This window comes from Orycteropus afer, unplaced genomic scaffold (assembly GCF_000298275.1).
Source record: "Orycteropus afer afer isolate SDZICR_OR568_19922 unplaced genomic scaffold, OryAfe1.0 scaffold00007, whole genome shotgun sequence".
Lineage (NCBI taxonomy): Eukaryota > Metazoa > Chordata > Mammalia > Tubulidentata > Orycteropodidae > Orycteropus > Orycteropus afer.
Window position 1 is genome coordinate 15,227,259 of NW_006921594.1, and position 25,085 is coordinate 15,252,343.

The window sequence follows — 25,085 nt, forward strand, 5'->3', positions numbered from 1 at the left end:
GCACTTGACTGCTAACCAGAAGGCTGGCGGTTCAAACCCACCAGCCACTCCCCGGAAGGAAGATGGGGCAATCTACTTCCGTAGTGATACTGCCTCAGCAACCCAAGGAGGGGTCCCACTTGACGGCACATAACAACAGCAGCAACATTAAAACTGTGCAGCCGTCACTACCGACTTAGCTTTAGAACATTTTCATTATACAAAAAACAAACCAAACTCACTGCCGTCGAGTTGATTCTACTCATGGCAACCCTCCTTGGGTTTACGAGGCGGTATCTCTATGGAAGTAGATTGCCCAGTCTTCCTTCTGAGGAGTGACTGGTGAGTTTCAACTGCCAGCCTCCTGGTTAGCAGTCAAATGCCTTAGGCACTACGCCACCAGAGCTCCCCATTTTCATTATGTTGTTGTTATGTGCCATCAAGTTGGACCCGACTCATAGCGACCCCTCCTTGGGTTTCTGAGGCGATATCACTGTGGGCGTAGATTGCCCAACCTTCCTTCCGAGGAGTGGCTGGTGGGTTTGAAACTCCAGCCTTCTGATTAGCAGTCAAGTGCCTTAGGCACTACACTACCAGAGCTCCCTACAAGAAAGAAATCCCAAACACTTTAGTAGTAACCTCCATTTCCCCCTACCCTGTCAGCCTTATACAACAACAACAACAAAAAAAAAAATAGCCCAAACCTACCTCCATTGAGTGGATTTGGACTCTAAGCAACCCCCTTTGGGTTTCCAAGGCTGTCAATCTTTATAGCAGTAGATTGCCTCATCTTCCTCATGCAGAGCAGCTGGAGGGTTTGAACTGCTGACCTGGTTAGCAGCCACATGTTTTACCCACTATACCACCAGAGTGCCTTCCTCTAAGCTTTAGGGAGCCAGTTACACACTTTCTGTCTGTATAGATTTGCCTGTCTAGAGATTATGTGTAAATGAAATCATATAACATGGTATTTTGTGTCTACCTTTTTTGACTTAGAATGTTTACAAAAGGTCATCCATGTTCTACAACATATCTCAGTACTTCATTCTTTTTATGTTGTAAAGTGCTGTTGAGTTAGCTCCAACTCATAGTAACTGTATGTACAACAGAACAAAAACATGCCTGTTCCTGCACATCCTCACGGTATTTGCCCCCATTGTCACAGCCACTGTGTTAGTCCGTCTCATTGAGGGCCTTCCCCTTTTTCACAGACCCTCTTCTTTACCAAGCATGATAATCCTTCTCCAGGGACTGGTCCCTTCTGACAGCATGACCAAAGCATAAGAGACGAAGTCTGGCCATTTTCGCTTTTAAGGAGCGCTCCAGCTATACTTTGCCCAAGACAGATTTTTTCTTCTAGCAATCCATGCTGCATTCAATATTCTTTGCCAAAACCACATTTCAGATGCATCACTTCTTTTTCAGTTTTCCTTATTCTTTGGCCAGGTTTCTTATGCGTATGTGGCTATTGAAATACTATGGTTTCAACCAGTCAGGTGCACTTTAGTATTCAGAGTTGACATCTTTGCTTTTCAGCACTTTAAAGAAGTCTTTTGCAACAGATTTGACAAGTGTAGTAATCGTCAAGTAATTGTCTGATTTCTTGATTCCTACTTCCATGGGCATAGATAGTGTATCCAAGTAAAATGAAATCCCCGACAATTTCACTGGTTTTTCTGTTTATTGTCATGTTGCTTATTGGTCTATTTGTAAGGATTTTTGTTTTCTTTATGTTGAGGTGTAATCCATACTGAAGATTGTGGTCCTTAATCTTCGTCAATAAGTGCTGCTTTGTATATTGGATTTTTTTTTTTTTTTTAAATTTTTATTGTGAATTGGGTGAAATTTACAGAGCAAATTCATTTGACATTGACTGTGGTTCCCCACAATGTGACAGCTCTCTTCCCAGTTCCTCCCTGTAGTTAGTTACCTCTTTCCTGTGTCCTTTACTATGCATTCCTGACCCCTGAGGTATCTCTCTATGCAAATACTGCCCTTCTGTGACTGCTAATCAGAAGGCTGGTGGTTCAAACCCACCAGGCACTCCTCAGAAGGAAGACTGGGCAATCTCCTTCCATACAGATACTGCCTTGGAAAACCAGGGAGGGGTTGCTATGAGTTGAAACCGACTCGATGATAGTGAGTTTTTTTTTTTTTTTTTTTTTTTTTTTTTTTTTTTTTTTTTTTTTGTTGTTGTTGTTGCCTGTGATTGATCTAAGGAGTCTACCTGATGTAAATGTTCACCCTATATGTCTGTCTTGTTTGGCTGAAAGCCATAGATTAATAATATTCCATTGTATGGATAGACACATTTTAATTTATCCATTCATCCATTAATGGACATTTGGGTTGTTTCTACTTTTTAGCTATTATGAATAATATTGCTGTAAATATTCATGTACAGGTTTTTGTGTAGACTTCCTTTTTTTTAAAAAAATTTGTTCCTAAGTATTATTCTTTTTGATGTTATTTTAAATGGAGTTATTTTCATAATTTCATTTGGCTCCTTCTTTTTGGCAAAGTTAGGTTATTTATAATAATTTTTTAACACATTTCCTATCCATGGACATTCAGGTTTTAATATATTGCTGTTTACAGACATTGCCACAGTTTATGTCTAGGATGAATTCCAGTAAGGATATGTGCTGAGCCAAAGGGTATTTAGGTAATTTGGAATCATCTGTCAAATTTAAAATGCATATATCTTATTTATCATTTTACTGCTTATTTTAAAACTTCCAGTTGAGGCTGTATATATTTCAGTTTTGTTACTTATTAAAAATAAAAATATGATGAATGGGTTCATGTTGCTGAAGAACTGCCTAGAACAGCGTGGTCCAATGGAACTTTCTGTAACGATGAAAATCTTCTCTATCTGCACTTCCTGATACCGCAACCACTAGCCGCCAGTAGCTGTTGTAGCACTTTAAATTGGATTAGAGTGATTGAACTGAAGTTTAAATTTTACTCAGTTTAAGTGAATTTGTCTAGTGGCTGCTGTATTGTACAACACACATCTGTCAAGGAATGTCATTTGTTCCAAACTACCTTAGAGTAGTTGGCTGCCCCTGAATTTTGTTGATTAATTGCATTTTGCTGTTTGTCCAATAAAGTGTGTAGATTTGCAGAAGCCTTGACCAATGTGTACATCTTGCATTATTTCCTGGGTCTTCTGAGGCAATCTTTCGTGGTTATAGTAATTTTTGTCAGTATACAAAAAAACAAAACAAAGAAAACCACCCAAACCTCTTGATGTTGAGTTGATTTCGACTTACAGTGATCCTATAGGATAGAGTAGATCTGACCCTAAGGGCTTCTAAGGCTGTAAATCTCTTCAGAAGCAGACTGACACATCTTTCTCCCATGGAGTGGCTGGTGGGTTCCAACTACTGAACACTTAACCAGTGCGTCACCAAGTCTCCTTCGTTAGTGTAGGTCTTTTTATAGCAGTCTGTTCTGGATCTGGCTGCTTCAGATTGCCTGCAGAGCTTTCAGCTGGAAAAGCATACAGGTCCCTGGTTTGCTATTTCTCATTCGTATATCTCGTCCTGACTCAGACTTGCATGAAACTTGTTGTCTCCATGTCTGTGTTTGAAATGTATGCGTTTATTTTGGTGATTATAATATGGGTCATTGACTACAGATCATGAACTGAGAAGTCTAGACTCTGTTGATGGCTTGGTTAACTGTGGACTTTGAACTGGTCTCTGCCCTTAGCCCTTTCTGTATTCCTGGGTTTCTCCTTGGCACTTTCAGCTGCTTGGAAGGTTTCAGCTATTGACTACGTATTCATGACCTCTGCTTCTATTTGTACCCCAAACCGTTAATTTTTAGCTGTAGGTTCTGTGTATAGTAGACTGTAATCAGTCTACTATATTTCTGTGCTAGTGAATGTCCCATTTGTTCCTCAAACTCAGATGAACTGCAGCAGAAGCTGGTTTTCTCTAAACCTCTTCCTTCTTTAGTCTTTATTCAGATGAAAGTGAAATGTAACGTTCATTAACACCCTTCACACCTTCCCCCAAAAACAAAACACCAAAACCATTGCCACTGAGTTGAAATCCAACTCATAGTGACCTTTACAACAAAGTAGAACTGCTCCATCTGGTTTCCAAGACTAAATCTTTATGGAGGCAGACCACTACATATTTCTTCTGTGGGTTTGAACCGTCGACCTTTCGATTAGCAGTTGAGCCCTGCACCACTGCACCACGAGGACTTCTTAACATTTTCATACTACCAGAAATCTAAGAGAGAAACACTCACCTCCAGGAAATTAATAACTGAGTTCTTAGTTCAAGTTTCTATCATCTTTTTCCTGGATTAACAATTCCAACATTTTCCTTATCCTTTCTATCCTTCACTGTGAGTTACACCTCAACACAAAACAAAAATCCTCACAATTGAACCAATAAGCAACATGATAATGAGAAAAGATAGAAATTGTCAAAGATTTCTTTTTACTTAGATCCACAACCAGTGCCCATGGAAGCAGCAGTCAAAAATTGCACACTTATTGCATTGGGCAAATGTGCTACAAAGACTTCTTTACAGTGTTAAAGAGCAAAGTTGTCATCCTGAGGGTTAAGGTGCGCCTGACCCAAGGTATTTTCAGTCATACATTTTTATACACTTGTGGAAGCTGGACAATGAATAAAGAAGATCACAGAAGAATTGATGCCTTTTAATAATGGTGTTGGTGAAGAATATTGAATGTACTACAAACTGTCAGATGAACAAACAAATCTGTCTTGGAAGTACAGCCAGAATGCTCTTTAGAAGTGAGGATCGCGAGACTTCGTCTCATATACCTTGGACATATTATTAGTAGGGACCAGTCCCTGGAGAAGGACATCATGCTTGGTAAAGTAGAGGGTCAGCAAAAACGAGGAAACCCCACAACAAGATGGCTTGACAAAGTGGTTGCAGCAGTGGGCTCCAATGTGGCAACGATTGTCAGTATAGTGCAGGATGTGGGTAGTGTTTTGTTCTGCCATGTGTGGGAGCGCTATGAGTCAGGCCTGACTCAAAGGCACCTAACAAATAACATCCATTCTACACCTTGATTCCATAATGCTCTTGGTAGAAACCAAATCTCTGCTTCTTAATTTCTGTTTCATTGGCTGTTCTTGCCTCAGGGATACAGCCCAGAGTCCTTAGAGTTGTGGATTATTCCTCTGTGACCTGACCTCTGCCTAACCTCTTGTCTGTGCCCGGCCTTACCAGTTGTTTTAGGCCTTTGTGCTTTTGGTCACGCTGTCCCTTGGGCCTTTGACCTCCTCCTCCTCCTCTCTGCCCTAGTCTAGTCAGTCTTTTAAAGCTTAGCTCAGAAGTTACCACCAGCATGCACTGGTTTCTGGCCCAGCCCTCTACCACTTATGCTTTTCTAACGGTACCCTGATGAGATGAGCACGTTTCTCTCCTTTCACTGGACTGTAATTGGGGGAAAGGTGATCTGCTTTGGAAAAATCAGACATGGAAAGTCTGGAGCATAGCTCTGCTCTGAAACCCGTGAGGTCGCTGGTGATCAGAATTGACTTGATGAGGACTGGCGGGCTGTGCTGTGAGTCCCTCAGGGAGGGTTTCCTTTGTGTTCCTGACATACTTTGTGGTGGTTAGTAGCCACTTTCTGAGGACTTAAAGAGTCAGGGACATCATTTTTATATGCCTTTGAATGCTTCAGGTTTTTATTCTCTCAGTTTTCTTTCTCTACTTCGCAAGTGATAGCATATTTTGCCAGGTTCCACAAATGTTTTATAAAATATTAATAGTCTTAGTGGCATAAGAAGACTGTAGCCCTGTCACATATGTTATGGGTGATCAAGCAGTGAAACCTCGAAAACAGTAACTCCTTTGTCATCTAGGATGCAGAGTAGTTGGAAACTGGGTTTGATTTACTTACATCTTCAGTAACTTTTAATGAAAAAATAGACTTTATTATTTTAGAACAGTTGTAAGTTTATAGAAAAATTGGGCAAAAGAACATAGAGTTCCTGTATATCCTCTGGGGTTTCAAACAGATTTATTCTGCTTCAGCCCCTTGAGAATTTGCATTTCCACCCCAGATACGCTTCATCAGAATCCACAATTTCACAAGATCTCTAGATGATGCTTACAGACCCCCCTCTCCCCAAGTGATTGTTAAGTGTATCTAGGAATCACCAGGGGATCTTAGTAAAAATGGAGACTCTGATTCAGTATATGGGGAGTGGGAAAGCACATTCTTAGCAGAAAGGCAAACTAGAACAAACTGGTTTGAAGCCCTGATATCCTCCCCTTCTGCCCTCTACCCCCATTATTAACATCCTGCATTGGTGTGGTACATTTGTCACAGTAAAATCAGGGTGTCGGCTGAGGCTATTCTGCGAGTTGACTGGGGACCACTTCTAACTTCTAGAGGCCGCTTGCAGTCCATTGATGTACTTAATGAGCAGGTCACATTGTCAGTGTTTGCTTTCTTCCAGGCCAGGTGGTATGTGTCTCTTTGACTTCCTCTTCTGTGAACAGTCAGAGAAAAACCTCTGATTTTAAAGAACTCATTTGATTAAGTCAGGCTCACTGAGTAATGACTCACTCACTCACTCTCTCACTCACTGCTGTTGAGCCTTTCACCCAGGAATATTCTCCCTTTTTCTAGATTTAAAAAACCAAACAAACAAACTTGCTGCCATCGAGTCAGTTCTGACTTATAGCGATCCCTCCTTGGATTTCCAAGGCAGTATCTCTACAGAAGTAGATGGCTCAGTCTTCCTTTTGAGGAGTGGCTGGATAGCATAGCATAATTATAGGAGTGATACCTCTCCATATTGACAGAGTCCACCCATACACTGAAGGCATTATATTAGGGTGAGGGGTCACTGGGACACATCTTAGAATTCTGCTTGCCACAGCAGACATTGCACTTTAGTTTGATTTACACAAACTTTTAGAGTTTCTCAGGAATGCATGAAATCATTATGGCTTTCCCCTAGTTGTGTGACTTTACCCAGCTTTAAAGCTCCGTTAGATAAGCTGTTTTGAGAGAAAGTATGTATTGATTTATTCCTTCCTTAAGTAGAAGTGCCAGATTGAATATTTTTCATACTAACACTTATCACCAAAAGAGGGAGCTTAAGAAGGAGAGAGGGACAAAGAGGGTTTTTAGACCTGGAGGGTGGGTATAGGGAGGAAACCAAACCCACAGGCCTTCAAGTCCATTGCGATGCTTACTGACCCCTATAGGGTTTCCAAGCCTGTAAATCTTTACTGAAGCAAACTGCCTCATCTTTCTTCTGCAGAGTGGCTTATGGGTTTGAACTGCTGTCCTTCTGGTTATAGCAGCCCAATCCCATAAGCACAGTGTCACCAGAGCTCCTTATTGGAAGGAAAGGAAAGGAAATTTTCCTTTATGTTGACTCCTTTACATACTATCTGAGGAAATCTACTTGGAACATCTTTTCTTTATTCTTTGATTAAAGATTAGTTGAAGTATATCTCTGAAATCCTGTCTGAGGCCATCTAGCCTAATAAAGAAAAGCACTTAATTTTCTGCCAAATGTATACTTTATTTGCACTGTTTGTTCCCTGCTCAAGAGAAGTATATGGTACCAGCTGGAAGAGAATCAGAACTTCTATCTGGTGGTCATGGCCGTTGAGAGCAGATGGCGCATGGTTGTGCTAGGCTGTTCAGTTTCCCTTTTTTTCTGATAGAGTAAATGTACATGTGAAATATAATATGATGTAAATCGATAATTAAGTTTTAAATATGATAAATAATTTTTGTATAATTAAATAGAATTTTAAGTGCATTTTTATTGTGGGCTTATTTGGAATAATGATTAGAATGTGTCCTACTTGTGTTTTACAAAGGGTCAAATAAATAGCATTCTTTGTGGAAAAAGTTGGTATTTTACTGTCTAAATTTATTGTTCTGGTTACTGAAATGGTAAATTACATTATGCTACATGAGAACATGTTCTTAAATTAGTGCTTTGTGTAAACTTTGGACAGTTAGAGAAAATCTCAATCTACTTTTTTAAGAACTATGTATTACTCTTCAGGGGCTCTGGTAGCTTAGTATCTAAAGCACTTGACTGCTAACCAGAAGGCTGGCGGTTCAAACCCACCAGCCACTCCTCGGAAGGAAGGTTGGGCAATCCTACTTCCATAGCGATACTGCCTGGGAAACCCAAGGAGGGGTTGCTATGAGTCGGGGGCGACTCGACAGCACGTAACAACAACAACGTAGTATTACTTTTCACTGTGAATGGAGCTGGGGTAGTTTTTAGAGACCACACATACATATGGCTGAAATCTAAATGTTGATGTTTCTAAATCTTCTTAGAAGCATATACTTTAAAAAGGTATAAAGTTGTACACTAAAAGATGTTATGTAGATATACAGGTTTTTCTTTTCTTAAAAACAGGTTTTTTATGTAATTCATTTACCATACAGTTGAATGAATTTTAGTATATTCACGGGGTTGTACAATCATCACCACAGTCCAGTAGTACTAGAAAATGTTTATCCTTCTTAGAAGAAACTCTGTTCCCATAAGCGGTTAACTCCATTTCCTTCCTTTCCTTCCTAAATCCTAAATAACCACTAATTTACTCTTCTGTCTCTGTAACTTTACCTGTTCTGGACATTTGACACTTAACATAAGGTTTTCAAGAGTCATACATGTGGTGGCATGCATCAGTATTTCATTTCATTGCTGCGTTATAGTCCATCGTGAAGATATACCACATTGTATTTAACTGTTTATCAATTGATGAACATTTGGGTTATTTCCATTTTCTGTCTTCTATGAATAACATTGATATGAACATTCATGCATAAGTTTTGTACAAATATAGTTTCCAATTATTATGGGTATGTGCTTAGTAGAATAGAATTGCTGGGTCATATATGATTATATGATTAGCAAATATTTTCTCCCATTATGTGGACTGTTTATTCTCTTGATGATGTCTTTTGATACCCAACAGTTTTTAATTTTGATGAAGTCTATTTTATTCTTTTGTTGTTTATGCTTTCGGTATTATATCTAAGAAACTATTGTCTAACTAAACTTCACAAAGATTTTCTCCTGTGGTTTTTCCCCTGGAAGTTTTATAGTTTAGCTTTTGCATTTAGAGCTTAATTTATTTTAATTTTCATTTATATATGAGGTAGGGGCCTAACTGCTGCTGTTTCTTCTTTTTGGTTGTGGCTATCTGTTTGTTTTACCACCATTTGTTGAAAATACTATTCTTTACCCATTTACTTGTCTTGGCACCCTTGTCAAAAATATGTGTAGTCCATTCCTCTCCCCCCACCCTCGACTTCCTGTGTGCTTCCAGTAATTCTTATATATAGCTTTCATTAGGATTGATAGGCTTTTTTTTTTAAATCTGTTGATAGACTTCATAAATATATACCTGTCACCTCTTGATGATTTAGACAGTTGAGATTTATCCAAAAACCAACTTAGAAGATGTGCCAGTCTTAAGGCAGTGTTTCAAACTTCTCTCTCCCATAACATCTGCCCTAGAAGAAATTTACCTGTATTCTTCATAGTGGTAGGCAGTAACAAAGATGGATAGGATAGAAAAGAATCAGTGATTGGAACTATTGCATTTGGCAAGTACATTGTACTAAATAAAAGAGACTTCCTGTAATGAGTGAATTGAATGAAAGTTGGTGATAATTATGTGAAATGAGACACTAAGAGAAGATTTAGAAAAAAATGATCACATGTGTAACAGGAATCTCTGATGTGCGGCTCATCTGCCCCTCTTGTATAAGTAAAGGTGGATGTCATGAAGGGTCTGGAGCAGTATTATTGAGTAGAAATACAATGTGTGCCACATTTGAATTTGAAATGTTCTAGTAATCACATTTCAAAGAATAAAAATAAGGTGAAATTAATTTTAATCATTTTTATTGATTCTAGCATTCAAATTATAATTTTATGTAACAAATATGAAAATTATTAATGAAAAATTTTACTTTCCTTTTTTTCAGACTAAGTCTTAGAAATCTATTATGCATTTTACACAGGCAGCACATTCAATTTGAACTAGTCAACATTTCAAGGGCTCGGTATTCATATGTGGCCAGTTGCTACTGTATTGGAGAACACAGTTGTAGGTGTTTTGATATGTATGGTAGCCAGTTGAAATATTATATCAGCATTATTCAACTTCCTCTGTACTTTGGAGTATCCTGACTGATAACCTTTTACTTGAGAGAGTGGGCTTTTGGGGAGTTTTCTGCCTGAATGTTCAACATAGCCCTCCCTGGGGGGATGAGAAGTTACCTGTTCCCTCAGATCAGAGGGCATGCGAGTAATGTAAGAGATAAGGATAGCTCCCAAAATGGTCAAAATGAGTGTGAGATGCTTGTTACGGTGACGGTGTCCGTGGATTCAAGGTATTTCTCTTTCTTAAAAAAATTCTGTTGTGCTTTGGGTGCACATTTACAGAGCAAAATTTGTTGTAGTCAAGGTATTTCTGATTGGGTAAATTTGTCAAATAGGTGGATTCCATCTTCATCCTCAAGAGTGTATACTTCTTGTCTTTTCCTATATTGCATCTAGAGCTCTGGTGGTATAGTGCCTAAGGCATTTGACTGCTAACTAGAAGGCTAGTGGTTCAAACCTACCAGCCACTCCTCGGAAGGAAGGTTGGGCAATCTACTTCCATAGAGATGTTGTTGTTCTTGTTGTTGTTACGTGCCTTTGAGTCGGCCCCGACTCATAGTGGCCGGCCCCTCCTTGGGTTGCTGAGGCAGTATCACTACGGAAGTAGATTGTCCAACCTTCCTTCCGAGGAGTGGCTGGTGGGTTTGAACCTCCAGCCTTCTGGTTAGCAGTCAAGTGCCTTAGGCACTATGCTGCCAGAGCTGCCTTCATAGAGATAGTGCCTGAGAAACCAAAGGAGGGTTTTCCACGGAACAGGAAGGCCGTGAGTTTGGTTTCTTGCTTTGGAAGGAAGTAGGAAACTGGTTTTCCTCTCCTGCTTTCCCTTCCTCGGTACTCTCCAGCCCTTTGGTTTGGGGACATTCTGCTTTCAGTAAGGGCAGGTCTGTTGAAAAGATAACAAACACTTGCATTGCTACCAAAAAGCCAGAAATGGTTGCTGCGGTTCAGTAAGGTCTGTCGGAATTTGGGGATGTATTTTGGAAAAGGTATGGGTGTTTGCTCGTAATGGCTCCCTTTCAGTGCTCCACCATGAGGAAAAGTTAACTCAGTTTTATCACCATCACACTTTAATGTCTGTCACCCAGGAGGCTTGGAGTCTTCATAAATTCTGGCAAGTAGAAACCATGAGAAGTCATTTTCATCTTATTACCATTCTCTAGTTGTCCTGCCATGTTGTTGTTATGTGCCGTCGAGTCAAACCTGACTCATAGCGACCCCTCCTTGGGTTTCCGAGGCAGAATCACTACGGAAGTAGGATTGCCCAACCTTCCTTCTGAGGAGTGGCTGGTGGGTTTGAACCGCCAGCTGTCTGGTTAGCAGGCAAGTGTCTTAGCCACTATGCTACCAGAGCAGTCCTAAATGCCAGCATCTGCCTTTAAGGTTACCTATTGTGTGTGGTCCTCATCTTTTCCTCATCATCTCTGGTGTTTTCTGCTGCCTTCTACCCCCACCCCTTTCTTTTATTGTAGCAGTTTGGAATTTCGGGGGCCAGGCACGTAAATGAGCTGTGGCCAACTTTCCCTAAAGGTAATGTATTGGAAGGCTATATGCGGGCTCTCAGAATTGGCAGGAACGCAGAAGTCCAGCTTAGAAAGGGGCACCATCATGGCCCCTTTACCTGGGTGTCTTTAAAGAGGAGCCATGATGAGTTTGCATCCCTGAAAGCTGACCTCAAGATCCCAGGGCTCAAGAATGAGCTCTGGGTACTTGCTGTGCTAGGGTGGGGAGCAAAAGGATCTAGAAGCAGACTTCTGTAATGCAGGGAGGGGCAGTGCCCCAAAGGAAATCACAGAGAAGTACATTCCAAGTAGAAAAGGAGAATGAATCCTGAGTAAGCAGAATAAATAAATAAATAAATAAAATTAAAAAAATTCACTTTTCTGTCACACCATTGCCGCTTGGAGCCCTTACTCCCCAGAACTAGTGCCCCCCACCTCTCACCCTAGTGATGTTGCCTCTGGGGGATACTTCTATCACCCTAATCCCTTTGGTTCTGCCATTCAATATCTGTTCCCTTCCCACTTTTCATCCAAACACTGGTCAGATCCTGGAGGACGTGGTGGTCCCATTATCAGGGCTTTCTCCTATCAGCTTAGGAGAACGATGCGTTTCTCACATTTAGGTTGAAATTTTAGGTTCCAAACCATTAGGACTTGGTTAGAAGCAGAGGTAAGTGTTACAGTAAGTGAAACCTTGATTTTATAGAACCCCACTACAAATACTTTATTTACTTCCAAGCAAATTCTGTTATTTATTCTAACTATCTGAAGTAATCATGGTGAGTTTTAAGCTTTCAAAGCATGACCTGCAATCTCTCAAACTCTTTTTTTTTTTGGAGGGGGTTACGTCCCTACCCTTTAAAAAATAATACATGAACTCTTCACTTACTGACATGGTTAAATTCTAAAGACCAGGTTGTTTTGTGAAAATGGAGGATGACAACATCAGATCACAAAACAGAAGATGGCTGATCATTGCATAACTGCCACACCGCTCAGAATCATGGCCCAACCAAGTTGACACATATCCTTAACCATCAGCCAGTGATACCGTCTCCTCGGTGTTTGTTTCTGCCAGATATATGTTGTTAACTTGCAAAATCATCAGTGGATTTTTTACTATTGTCATAAATGCGAAATAATGGATAATGAGATAGTCAATAAGTGAGGTGTAGATTATACCAAATACATCATTAAACCTTTTGGAGACAGTTAGAAATGACCATCACACCAGTGTGGGTACTGAATTTGTATTTGGCCAGCAGTGATTTTATTTGTGGTATGGGGCAGTGTACTTCATACTTCATTAATGAAAATAATTGTACTTCAGCTATAGTATGTGTTAATGAATGAGCTTTTTATGAGTTATTCTGGGACCCTAACCTCTATTTCTTTTTACTATTTCTATGGGGAAAGGAATTCTGATTTTCAAATAAAGAAAACCAAACCCCTTTATAATTTGAGGGCTACTTGCTCCTGTCCTTTTATAATCTCTGTGAAATGATGTGGTTGTATGTCATGGACTACTCCTTCGTTTCACTTACATTCTGTAACTTTGGCAGAGCTTAATACTGAGTTCCTGAGTGAAAAGATGCATGCAAGAATATTCCTTGGTTAATAGGGAAGTTTAAAGTGTAAAGTGTAAAATATTTCCCATATTAATAAACTCTGAAGTGTGTCCATAATGTAAGATTTACTTCTAATAGGAATTTTCTTTTCACTGTTTCAGGCCAGAGCTGCAACAGAAAGCTCCCTTAGTTCCTCCTCCACCACCGCCGCCGCCTCCACCACCTCTACCAGACCCCACACCCCCGGAGCCAGAGGAGGAGATCCTGGGCTCAGACGATGAAGAGCAAGAGGACCCGGCAGACTACTGCAAAGGTGAGGTGCTGAGATGGCAGTGTGGTGCCAGTCTGCCCTGCTGGGCTGCGGTGATTTGTTGGGGAGTGGACAAAGGGACTTACTGATGTCAGCGGCTTGGTGTTTATTAAATTAGCTGTTTGTGCCAATATTAGTTAAAATTCTTAGATCAGTTTAGTATAGAATGATACCAGAAAATTTAGAGAGAGAAGAGGTCAAAGAGTACAAGGGATAGAAATTACATACATACTCACCTATACCCTAGGTACTTTCACAAGGATTTAAGTCTGCTGGATAGAATTAAAATAGTATGAAACAGGGCAAGGATAAAAACATAATAAACCATTGAAGAAGAGCATAGAGAGTAGAAGAGACCAGGCTCTTGGTAGGAGTTAATGAGAACTATTGTACACTGTATTTGACTTTAAGTTTTCTGGCTGCTAAGCCTAGAAGGGAAATGTTCCTTTCTCTATGTAGTATTGAATTACATAGTTTTCATTGTCTGTGGGAAGCAAGCATGAAAATTTGTTTATAGAGACAGACTTTTTCTGTACTCAAGGGATTATACTCAAGGAGTAAGATGTTCTGTGGGTCCTGCCATTGTGTGACATAGCAGATTATGTGTCCAGCTGTGATTTCACAAAAGACATAGAAACTATTCATGTGGAGTGTACTTGTATTGGTGCTCTGTAAAGAACAAGAGCGCGTAGTAAATTTTAGCTCCTAATTTGCAAGCACGTTGTGTGAAGAGTGTTGACAACAACATGATCCAGACCGGCACACTTGTTATTCGTGGCCTTCCAGTTGATTCCAGCTCGTGGTGACCCCATGTGTGCGAGTGCAGCTGCTCCACAGGGTTTTCAAGGGTGCAATCTTTTGGAAGCACATTGCCAGTTTCAGGCTGTGAAAGACTGAATAGATAGTTTGCCTCTTTAGTACTTAGTGGATATAGGTCGTTTGTGTATTGGGTAAAGAACAGTGTAGCTGCTTTTTTGCCATCCACTAAGAGTACAGAAAAAAACTACCATTCTGCTACGTATGAAAGTTTAAGAAGTAATCTTCCACCTTACCCCAGTTCTCCACAGGTGTGGGTACAGACACATAAAATCAATGTTTTCCTTAGAAAAGGGAGTGGGGAGCTTCTTTAGCGTGTGTATGAGCAATGGTTTAGGACCTCAAAAGTCTATGTTGTCTAATATGGAAGGAAAAACTGAAAAAAGATGGACACAGTTTGGAAGGTGAAAACAAGATGTGTCTCACCCTCTCTTAACCTGCATTTCTTGGCTTCAGGTGAAGATACTTGAAGAAGACATGTAAAGTATTATCTTTTGATTTTGCTGCTGAGGCCAGAAAATGAGGGAAGTTGATAAGGAATGTTCTTCAAAAGCTGTTCTCTTCAGCCAGTAGGCTCCACCATGATGAGATCAAGCAGTATCTGCTTCATGCCTGGCTTTCTGGTGTGGGGGTCAGGAGATATAACCAGAACACTTCATTCCCTTAACACTTGTGGGAACAGCACAGGGAACACTCCAAACCTCAATGTGGGCTGTTATAAAGGAGTCCATAGTCAGGCTTGATTCTAGGTAACCTCTGTAATTGATTTTGATGTGTACCCTTAAAGTTGATGTTGATCATTTGATGAAGATGGAGTGTGCTTGTTTGTTGGCCCTCCCTCCCTCCCTTCTCCTCTCTCTCTGTCTCTCTCCTCCCCCTACCCCCACCCCCACTCTCTCTTCCTTTTTTTCTCTCTCTCTTCCTCTGTCTCCCTCCATCTCTTCCTTTTCTCTCTCTCTCCTCTTCTCCTCTCCTTCCCTTTCTCTCTTAGATGAACTTAAAGATTTCTGGTTATAATCAGTGCGTTAGAATCACTTCCGGTGATCTGCTTCTGTAAAAACTACAACTTAGAAAACCCTGTGGGGCAGTTCTGGTCTGTGACTTGGTGTCACTGTGAGTAGAAATTGACTTGACAGCACCCAACAACAACAATAATTGTTACTGTCCTTATTTGTTTTGATTCTTAGATTGTCCCAAATTTGGGCCTTAGGATCTCCCTCAAGTTGGCTTTATGTTCTTTTGAAGCATCCCTGTGATTCTGACATCGAGAGAGTAGATTCCCATTATCTTCAGTGTATTTACTTAATTGAATAATTTCCTTGTATGTAATGAGTCATCATCTCTACCACTGCTATTCTGACACCTTCCCTCTTCCTCAACTAGTTTGTGTTTCTGCAAACTTTGTTTCTTTGCCCCACCTAACGGCTTTTGGAATGAATTGATCAAGAAGGGGGAAGAGAAAGGATAACATTTACAGCCTGCCAGTACCGGTTTCTGCAGAGTTTTGATTCCAACTTGCTAACCTCCATGCATGTCACAGTAGAACTGTGTTCTGTAAGGTCTCCAATGGCTCATTTTTTGGAAGTGAAGCACTGGACCTTCAGAGGTGTCCTGGGTGTACTTGGACCTCTAGCCTTTGGGTTAGCAGCTGAAGGCGTTAACTGTCTGCACCATTCAGGGACTCACTCCTTCACAGCCTGGGAGCGTATTTCCTTAGTCTGTTGAGAACTGTTGTTGGCCTGCTATCCCTTACCTGTTCTTCCTGTTTACTGTGACTTCACTGTGCCCTGCCATCTACTTCTCAGTTCTCTCAAAGTAAAGTAAAACATCAACAACAATAAAAGAGACAATGTGGTTTTTTTTCTTTTCTTTACAAAAGAAAGGTATGTTAATTATAGGAAATACAGATCAGTTTTTTTGGGGGGAAAAAGTCACTTGGAATCTTGTTACTCAGCAATAGCTATAGTTAGCTTTTGGGTTGCTATTATTTTTTTTTATCATTCATGACCAACTACATTGTATCTTTTTATTTCCATATCAAACTTTGTTACCAAATCTTCCCTTATTCAAAACTTGTGAAACCCCAGTCATTTTCGTGTAAAGTCCACTGTTTAAAGCCCTAATATGGCTTAAAAACCAAAAACAAACAGAACAACTCACTGCCATTGAGTTGATCCCAGCTCATACTGACCCTCATAGAGTTTCCAAGGCTTTAGATCTTTATGAAAGCAGACTTCCTCATCTTTTTTCTAAGAAGTGGTTGATGGGTTTGAACCACTGACCTTTTGGTTAGCAGCCTTACCCACTACACCATCAGAACTCCTTAATATGGCTAGCATGTTGTTAATTACTCCTTCTTTCTGTTGCCTTGGCATTTTCTTTTGAGTAGGATTCTTCTCCTTTTCCTTTCTTCATAGGCAATTTGTTCATATCCATCTTATTCCCAGCTCTCTCCCAGCGCAGGAGGACCATAGACTTTCATGTCAGACCTGGGTTGAAAACTTGGCTTTACCAATTTCTAGCTCCCATAACCTTGGATAAGTTCCTTTACAATCTAAACTTTCTTCATCTATAATATAGAGCTAATTATATCTTCCCAGCTAAGATTTTGTGAGAAATAATGTGAAGTGTCTGGCATACGCTTGATACACAGAAGACTCTTACTAAGTATGAGTTTCATTTTCTTTAGCCCTCTTTTGTTCTCTGTTGGGTGTGTTCCCAGCTGCACTGTCGTGCTACTGCCATTTACTCTGATCTCCTTAGTGCTCTCACACTGCCCTCACTGGGGTGGGTTTGTGTCCCTACCCCTGGACAGAAGCCTCCAGCACTGGCTCTCTCTCTTCTTGTCTTATTTTACGTTACTCTTGGTGAGTTGGAAACGAGCTCTGGTGCCGCATTGGATAAGTACTTGGCTGCTAATTGAAATGTCAGAGGTCCAAACCCACCAGCTGCTCCATGGGAGAAAGATGTGACAGTCTGCTTCTGTAAAGATTTACGGCCTTGGAAACCCTACAGGGGCACTTCTACTCTGTCCTATAGGGTTGCTGTGAGTCAAAGTTGACTCAGTGGCAGTGTGTTTGGTTTTTGGTTTCTGATTAGTTCTTGGAATTGTAGTGGTAGGCTGTGCAGTTTATTCAGACTCCTACTTCCAGGCCCGGGGAAAGACAGGGGTCAGCCTGTAAACAGATACTTCCAGGACACACAGGTGTGATGCATGCTCATTTTGTGAGTTGGAGCATGATACCTCTGTGTCTTGGCTGAACCTCTTCTTGTGGGAAGATTTTAGTGTCTAATACAGGGCTTTCAAAGCGTGACATTTGGACTGCCTGTGTCAGAATCACTAGGGGTGACTGGTACACATTGATTGTCTGTACTGTGAAGTCCTGAATTAAAATCCCTGCGAGTAGGACACTAGGATTCCATGTGTTCAACAGCTTCATCATGTGCTTTTTCTGCACACGAAATCTGAGGCCTGCTTGTATAATTCTTTTAAAAACTCTCAAGCCATGACTAAGTGAAATACAGTTTACTTCATATGGCTTTTGTGACTTACTTGAAGTGTAAGGAAAATTAAGCTTTGTACTACTTTGCATTCCCACTCATTCCAGAATCGCACTGCACGTCTGCGAGGACCTAGGAAGTGGTGACAGCAGGAACGTAGCTTGGTTATATCGGGTGCCCTGTACTGACTGGCTCCTCAGGGCCACCACTTTGTAGTTCTCCTCAATCCCTCTGAGATAAGTTAGCACCTTACACAATTTCATCACGTGTATTATTTCTTCAGCCATCAGTTTCAACACAGTTGTGGTCTTACTTGGTACTAGATGCATATGTCATTTCCTTACAAAGATCTTTGAACTCCTGATTGCTAAAGGTGGTGGCGGTAGAAGGTTCAGTTGAAAATAGTCTGGAACATCATGTGAAGGGTAAATACGAGGAGGAAAAATTTATCTGTGAAGTAAATTGAAACTGCATATAGAAATTTTAAAAAAGAGTAACACACAACTGAAAAAAGCAGGGTAGAAAAGAACCTGGGTGATGTGATCACACGTAAACCAAAACCAAACTCACTGCCATGGAGTCGGACCTGACTCATGGCTCCTCCTCCTTGGGTTTCTGAGGTGGTATCACTATGGAAGTAGATTGCCCAACCTTCCTTCCGAGGAATGGCTGGTGGGTTTGAACCTCCAGCCTTCTGGTTAGCAGTCAGATGCCTTAGGCACTATGCCCCCAGAGCACCTGTGATCACACATACACCCTTACATCCCTCTTCTTTTTAATTAAATGTATTTAGTCTGAAAGAGCTATGCCAAAATGTCAGTGGTATTTCTTTCTTTACAAACTTTCATGTAGTTGCAGTACCATTTGCTGTGAAGGCATTTATTTCCCTATTCAGGTGTTTTGGTGCTTTTGTTAAAAAAAAAAAAAAAAAAAGGCCATATATGTATGGGTCTATTCTAGACTTTTATCTGTTCCATTCCTCTATTGGTCCTTGCTCTAATATCACACTGTCTTTTTTTTTTTTTAAGTCTTAAATTTTTTAAAATTAAGCAGAAAAAGGATACACTTAAAAATGAGTGTCACGTTCTATACTATTATGCAGTTTTTCTAAGTTTTGGACTTTTTACTGTGGTTTAGTGAAAGTTTATAGAGCAAGTTAGTTTTCTTTTTAGACTGTTCACACACGTTTTGTTGGTGCAGTTCCCACAGTGTAACAGCACTCTTCCCACCTCTTCCCTGTGGTTGTGATTTCCATCTGCCCTTCTTTCCTATCTTTTCCTGCCTTAGGAGCTTTATCCCTGGGCAGATGCTGCCTTTTTGATATCTTATGATTAATTGCTCTAAGGAGTGCGTACTTCCCTGGTGTTATTGTTCACCCCATAGAAACCAACTAAAAAACACACTGCAAAGAAGCAGTCATTCGAACAGACCAAGGGGATACTGCATGGTTTAAAATCAGGAAAGGTGTGCATCAGGGTTGTGCCCTTTCACCATACTTATCCAATCTGTATGCTGAGCAAATAATGCGAGAAGCTGAGGTATATGAAGAAAATTGTGACGTCAGGATTGGAGGAAGGCTGCAATATGCAGATGACACAACTTTGTTTGCGGAAGGTGAATAGGTTTTGAAGCACTTACTGATGAAGATCAAAGACTACAGCCTTCGGTATGGATTATACCCTTAACATAAACCAAACCAAACCCACTGACATTGAGTCAATTCTGACTCATAGTGACCTTTATTGGTTTCTGAGATGGTAAATCTTTACAGAAGTAGATTGCCCAGTCTTGCTTCCATGGAGTGACTGGTGAGTTTTAACTACTGACCTTCTGGTTAGCAGTCAGATGCCTTAGTCACTATGCTATCAGAGCCCCTTACCTTAACATAAAGCAAACAAACATCCTCACGAGGGGACCAGTAAGCATCATCATGATAAATGGCGAAAAGGTTGAAGTTGTTGAGGATTTCATTTTACTTGGATCCACAATCAATGCCCATGAAAGCTGCAGTCAGGATACCAAGCAACACATTACATTGGGCAAATCTGCTGCAAGATACTTCTTTAAAGTGTTTTTTTAAAAAAAAGGGCAAACATGTCACTTTGAGGGCTAAGGTACACCTGACCAAAGCTATAGTATTTTCAGTCACCTCATGCACGCAAAAGCTAAAGAATGAATAAGAAACAGTGAAGAATTGATGTCTTTGAATCATGGTGTTGGCGAAGAATGTTAAATATGTCATGGGCTGCCAGAAGAGGAAACAAATTTTTCTCAGAAGTAGTGCAGCCAGAAATGCTCCTTAGAAGTGAGGATGGAGATACTTCGTCTCACACACTTTGGACGTGTCAACAGCAGGAACCAGTCCCTGTAGAAGGACATCATGTTTAGTAAAGTAGAGGGTCAGCGAGAAAAGGTGATCTTCAGCAAGCTAGATCGGCACCAAGTGCCTTCAGCTGTGCTTCAGGACTGTTCTCACAGGGTCACTATGACTTGGAGCTGACTCAGTGGCACCTCACAACAGCAACAACAATTCAGTGTCCTAACCTAAGTTCAGCTTTATTCTATTTCATTTTTTCTTTGCCTCAATTTCCTTCTAATTCTGAATCTTGTGTTGTGGTTTTATAAACTCCTATACTTTACTGGGGAGAAGTAGAGTTGACACTTTTAACAGAAATAGTGAAGACTGGCCTGGGGGAAATTTTGATGAATTTGAAATTACTTACTGAGCTTGCTGAAACTGGTAGAAGTGTCAAGGGGATAGCCAGAAATAAGAATTTGGGGCTCAGAAGAGAATAAAACCATGTACTACAGACGTGATAGATAACACAATAAGGCATAATAAGTGGGGTAAGAAAAAGATGCTGAGAGACTTTTCCATATGAAACCTTTGAGAAATATATTGGAATAGAAGAGGAGAAGAGAAAGAGCAAGTAAAATGAAGAAAAAATAGTAGCAACCACGGAGGTAGGAGAGTAATCAAGATATGGGCTCTTCTTAACATTGGAACGGCTGAGGAACGGGTATATTACTCTTAATGAGATACTCATTAACACAGTCATTTTTGTTACCCCAGTTTTTCCATTTTCTTGGGTTAGGTAGGTTCATAATTACAATCATTCTAAACGTCAGTAGTTCATATATCCCCACCTGTTAGCTCGGTGCATCATCTGTCTTTTAGGATTTGGAAGTCCCCAGAGGAGAAAGCTGCATGATCTTGGCCATGTAAATTTTGTTAGGATCTATCTTCCTGCTCCTTGTCCTGCTGGTTCCAATTGTGACTGTGGTGTTGTCCATATCACTGGGGCTGTCCCTGATGGACTCTAGAGTGCAATGCAGGGTTGTTTGATAAAAGAGTGGTGAGAAAGACCATTCCTGTCAGTATCCAGTGAGTTGCCCAGAAATCACAGTGCTGCCTGTGCCACTGCTCTCATCTCTACTGACCACCAACACTGGCCCCTGGAGTCTCTTGTACAGATAATCAGCATGGTATGATGGCTGCTCTTCATTCTTTCCCCCCCAGTAGGATCAGTAAAAAAAAAAAAAAAACAACAACCAACTGCCGTCGAGTCAGATTTGACTCGTAGTGACCCCTTCTTGGGTTTCCGAGGCAGTATCACTACGGAAGTAGATTTGTCCAACCTTCCTTGTGAGGAGTGGCTCGTGGGTTTGACCCACCGACCTTCTTGATAGCAGTCATCTGCCTTAGGTAGTATGCCACCAGAGCTCCCACTAGAGCATAAAATTCCTTTTTCCTTTGGCAAAAAATGCAAAGACTCTTACAAATCACTTTGCGCATTGGCTCCTTGGGGCCATCCACCAATTCCCTTGACAGGCCCAGCCTTGTTTGCTTCTTATTTATAAACAACCTGGTAATGGAACAAATTTTGGAATAATTCCAGCCCCCACCCCCTACTTTTTCTCTCCCAACTTGGAACTATTATAAAATGGACTGTATTCTTAGTGTTTCTGTGTCTAAATCTCCTTTTTAGCACTGATACTCTGATTGTGTAGTGATGATTTTCCCCGTCTCCAAGTCCATGCTGTACTGGAGTCTGTTTCAACCTGGAATAGAAAATAGTAAAATGAAGTAAAAAAAAAAAAAAGTTGTAGGTTCTATTGGGGGTGTTTTTTGTTTGTTCTATGATAACTAGAAAGTGGTAACTGAAACTTGGTATTTTTTCTCATATTTAAAAAAATTGTGATATGCTTCACATACTATAAGATTCACCCTTTAAAGTGTACAGTTCAGTGGCTTTTAATATATTCACCAAGTTGTGCAGTCATAACCAGTATCTTTGCAATTAGCCGTTAGTCCCTATCCTCCTCTATATAGTCCTTGTTGTTGTTGTTGTTGTTATGTGCTGTCGAGTCGGACCCGACTCATAGCGACCCCTCCTTGGGTTTCTGAGGCAGTATCATTACGGATGTAGATTGCTCCATCTTCCTTCCGAGGAGTGGCTGGTGGATTTGAACTGCCAGCCTTCTGGTTAGCCAGAAGCCTTAGGCACTACGCTACCAGAGTTCCCAATCACTAATCTATTTTCTGTCTCTTACTGATCCCTCTTTTCTTGACATTTCATACAAATAGGATCATTTAATACGTGGCCTTTTGTCTGTTTCATTCACTTAGCATAATATTTTCAAGGTTCTTTTGTATTGAAGCATGTATCAGAACTATATTTTTTCAAATGGCTAAGTAATAATTCCATTGTCTGAATGATGCACATTTTGTTTATCCATCCATCAATTGATAAATACTTGGATTGTTTCCATTTTTTTGCTATAATGAATAATGTTGCTATGAACATTTCTGATCAAGTTTATGTTTAATGTTTGAAGTAACTGCCAGATTGTTTTCTATAGCAGCTGCATCATTTTTATTCCCCTAGTAGTGTTCGAGAGTTCCCATTTCCCCACATCCTTGCCAACACTTGTTATTCTCTCCCTTTTTTAAAATTTTAGCTGGTTTGGGGGTGTGAAGTAGTATTTCACTGTGGTTCTGATTACCATTTACCAAATTACTAATGATAACAAGCCTCTTTTCATGTGCTTCCTAGCCACTTGTAGCTCTTTGGAGTTGCTGTGTGTGAATACACGTGCATGCACACTTGTTGAGTTTATGGTTCATGATAGCACATAGTTTTCTATTTTTTAGAAGTTTGTCTCAAATCTTAATATCAGGGAAAGCTGAGCTGCTATGCTTTCTCTAATTTACTGTACTTTTATATATACAACAGGTCCACCATGGCTTGGTCAGGCACGTCCTAGTCTTCAAGCAGATAATCTTTGCTCTTCAACACTTGAAAGAGGTCTTGCAACAGATTCGCCCAATGCAGTGTCTTTTGATGTCTTCACTGCTGCTTCCATTGGTTCTTTTTTTTTTTCCAAGTTTATTTATTGTGATTTGGGTGAAGATTTACAGAGTGAATTCACTTTCCATACAGCAGTTCACATATACTTTGTCTCATGTCATTGACCACAGTTCACAATGTAACAGCTCCCCTCCCACTTCCTCCCCATAGTTACCTATTCCCAGTGACCATCCCTCATACTGTCCTGCCCCCTGAGCTGTCTTCCTGTGCATAAGCAGCCCTTCCTTCTCCCATGATTGTTCTCTCCAGGGCATGTGTTTACTTGAGGTAGTTCCATTGGTTCTCGATTGTAGAACCAAGCAATATGAAGTCTTTGACAACTTCAATCTTTTCTCCATTTATCATGATGCTGCTTATTGGTCCAATTGTGAGGATTTTTGTTTTCTTTATACTGAGGTGTAGTCCATACTGCAGACTGCAGTCTTTAATTTTCATCAGTAAGTGCTCCAAGCCATTCTCACTTTCAGCAAGCAAAGTTGTGCCACCTGTGTATCTCAGGTTGTTAAGGAGCCTTCCCCCAATCCTGATGCCATGTTTTTCTTCATATAGTCCAGTTTCTCGGATTATTTGCTGAGCGTACAATTTGAATAAGTATGGTGAAAGGATACAACCCTGACGCACTCCAATCCTGATTTTAAACTATGCAGTATCCCCCCCCCGTTCTGTTCAAACAACAGTCTCTTGAGTACCGAGGTTCCTCATGAGTACAATCAAGTGTTCTGGAATTCCCATTCTTCTCACTGTTATCCACAATTTGTTTTGATCCACACAATCGAATGCCTTTGCACAGTCAGTAAAACACAAGTAAACATCTTTCTAGTATTCTTTGCATTGAGCCAGAATCCATCTGACATTAGATATGATATCCCTCGCACCACGTCACTTCTGAATCCAGCTTGCGTTTCTGGAAGTTCTCTTCCTATGCACTGGTCTTGCAAAATTCTATCATGTGATCTCCAGCAACATTTGTATCACCAAGGCCATATTTTCCAAGTATTGGTGATTCTTCTTTGTTTGTAACTTTTGTATTCTAATCAAAACCACAGCACAAAATGCAACCACTGCCATGGAGTCGGGTCTGACTCGTAGCAACCCCTCCTTGGGTTTCCGAGCCAGTATCACTATGGAAGTAGATTGCCCATCCTTCCTTCTGAGGAGTGACTGGTGGGTTTGAACTGCCAGGCTTCTGTTTAGCAGTCAAATGCCTTAGGCATTACACCACCAGTGCTCCCGCATTCCAATCAACAGTGATAACTAAACATCTTGATTGCATGTTTGGTGAATTTCAGACTTGCAGAAGTCCATACAAATCTTCAGTTTTCTCATCCTTGGCTTTGGTGGTTGGTATGTAAATTTGAGTAATAGTAATATTAACTGACCTGCCTGGTAGGCGTATGGATATTATCCTATCAGTAACAGCATTGTACTTCAGGACAGATTTGAAACAGTCTTTGTGACAATGAATGCCACACCTTTCCTCTTCAATTTGCCCTTCCCAGCTGCAGTGTAGTAAATTACTTTGTGTGGCTTTTCTACCCATAAGTCTTTGTAAACTCCAAGGTGGAATTTGCTATGAGCAACTGAGGAGCTCCTGATTGCTGAAGGTGTCCACCTGGAGTATTTCTGTTGGGAGTGGCACAAAACAATGTTCTGGGAGGTGCCCACTCTCTCTCAGGTGCTTAGAGTTCTGATGCCATAATTGGCTAGTTTGATCACCCTGTGGGCTCTAAAGGAGACCTCCTGGAGGCAGAACTCTCTCGGACTGCTGGTCGAGGAAGACTTGCTGCTGAAAGAGATATGGGTTCCTGAGACACGCTGTTGCTGGGAAAGAGACGCAAGAGACACGCACCCCGGAAAGAGACTGTGAGAGACTC

General features: G+C 40.7%; 1 protein-coding gene across 1 annotated transcript in view; it reads left to right on the forward strand.

Moving 5' to 3' along the window:
* Positions 1-25,085, forward strand: part of SRPK2 (SRSF protein kinase 2) — a 198,531-nt gene that overhangs the window by 81,239 nt on the left and 92,207 nt on the right. The window contains exon 3 of the mRNA XM_042781411.1: positions 13,374-13,525. Within this exon, the coding sequence (XP_042637345.1) occupies positions 13,374-13,525 (152 nt within the window). The remainder of the gene's footprint in view (positions 1-13,373; positions 13,526-25,085) is intronic.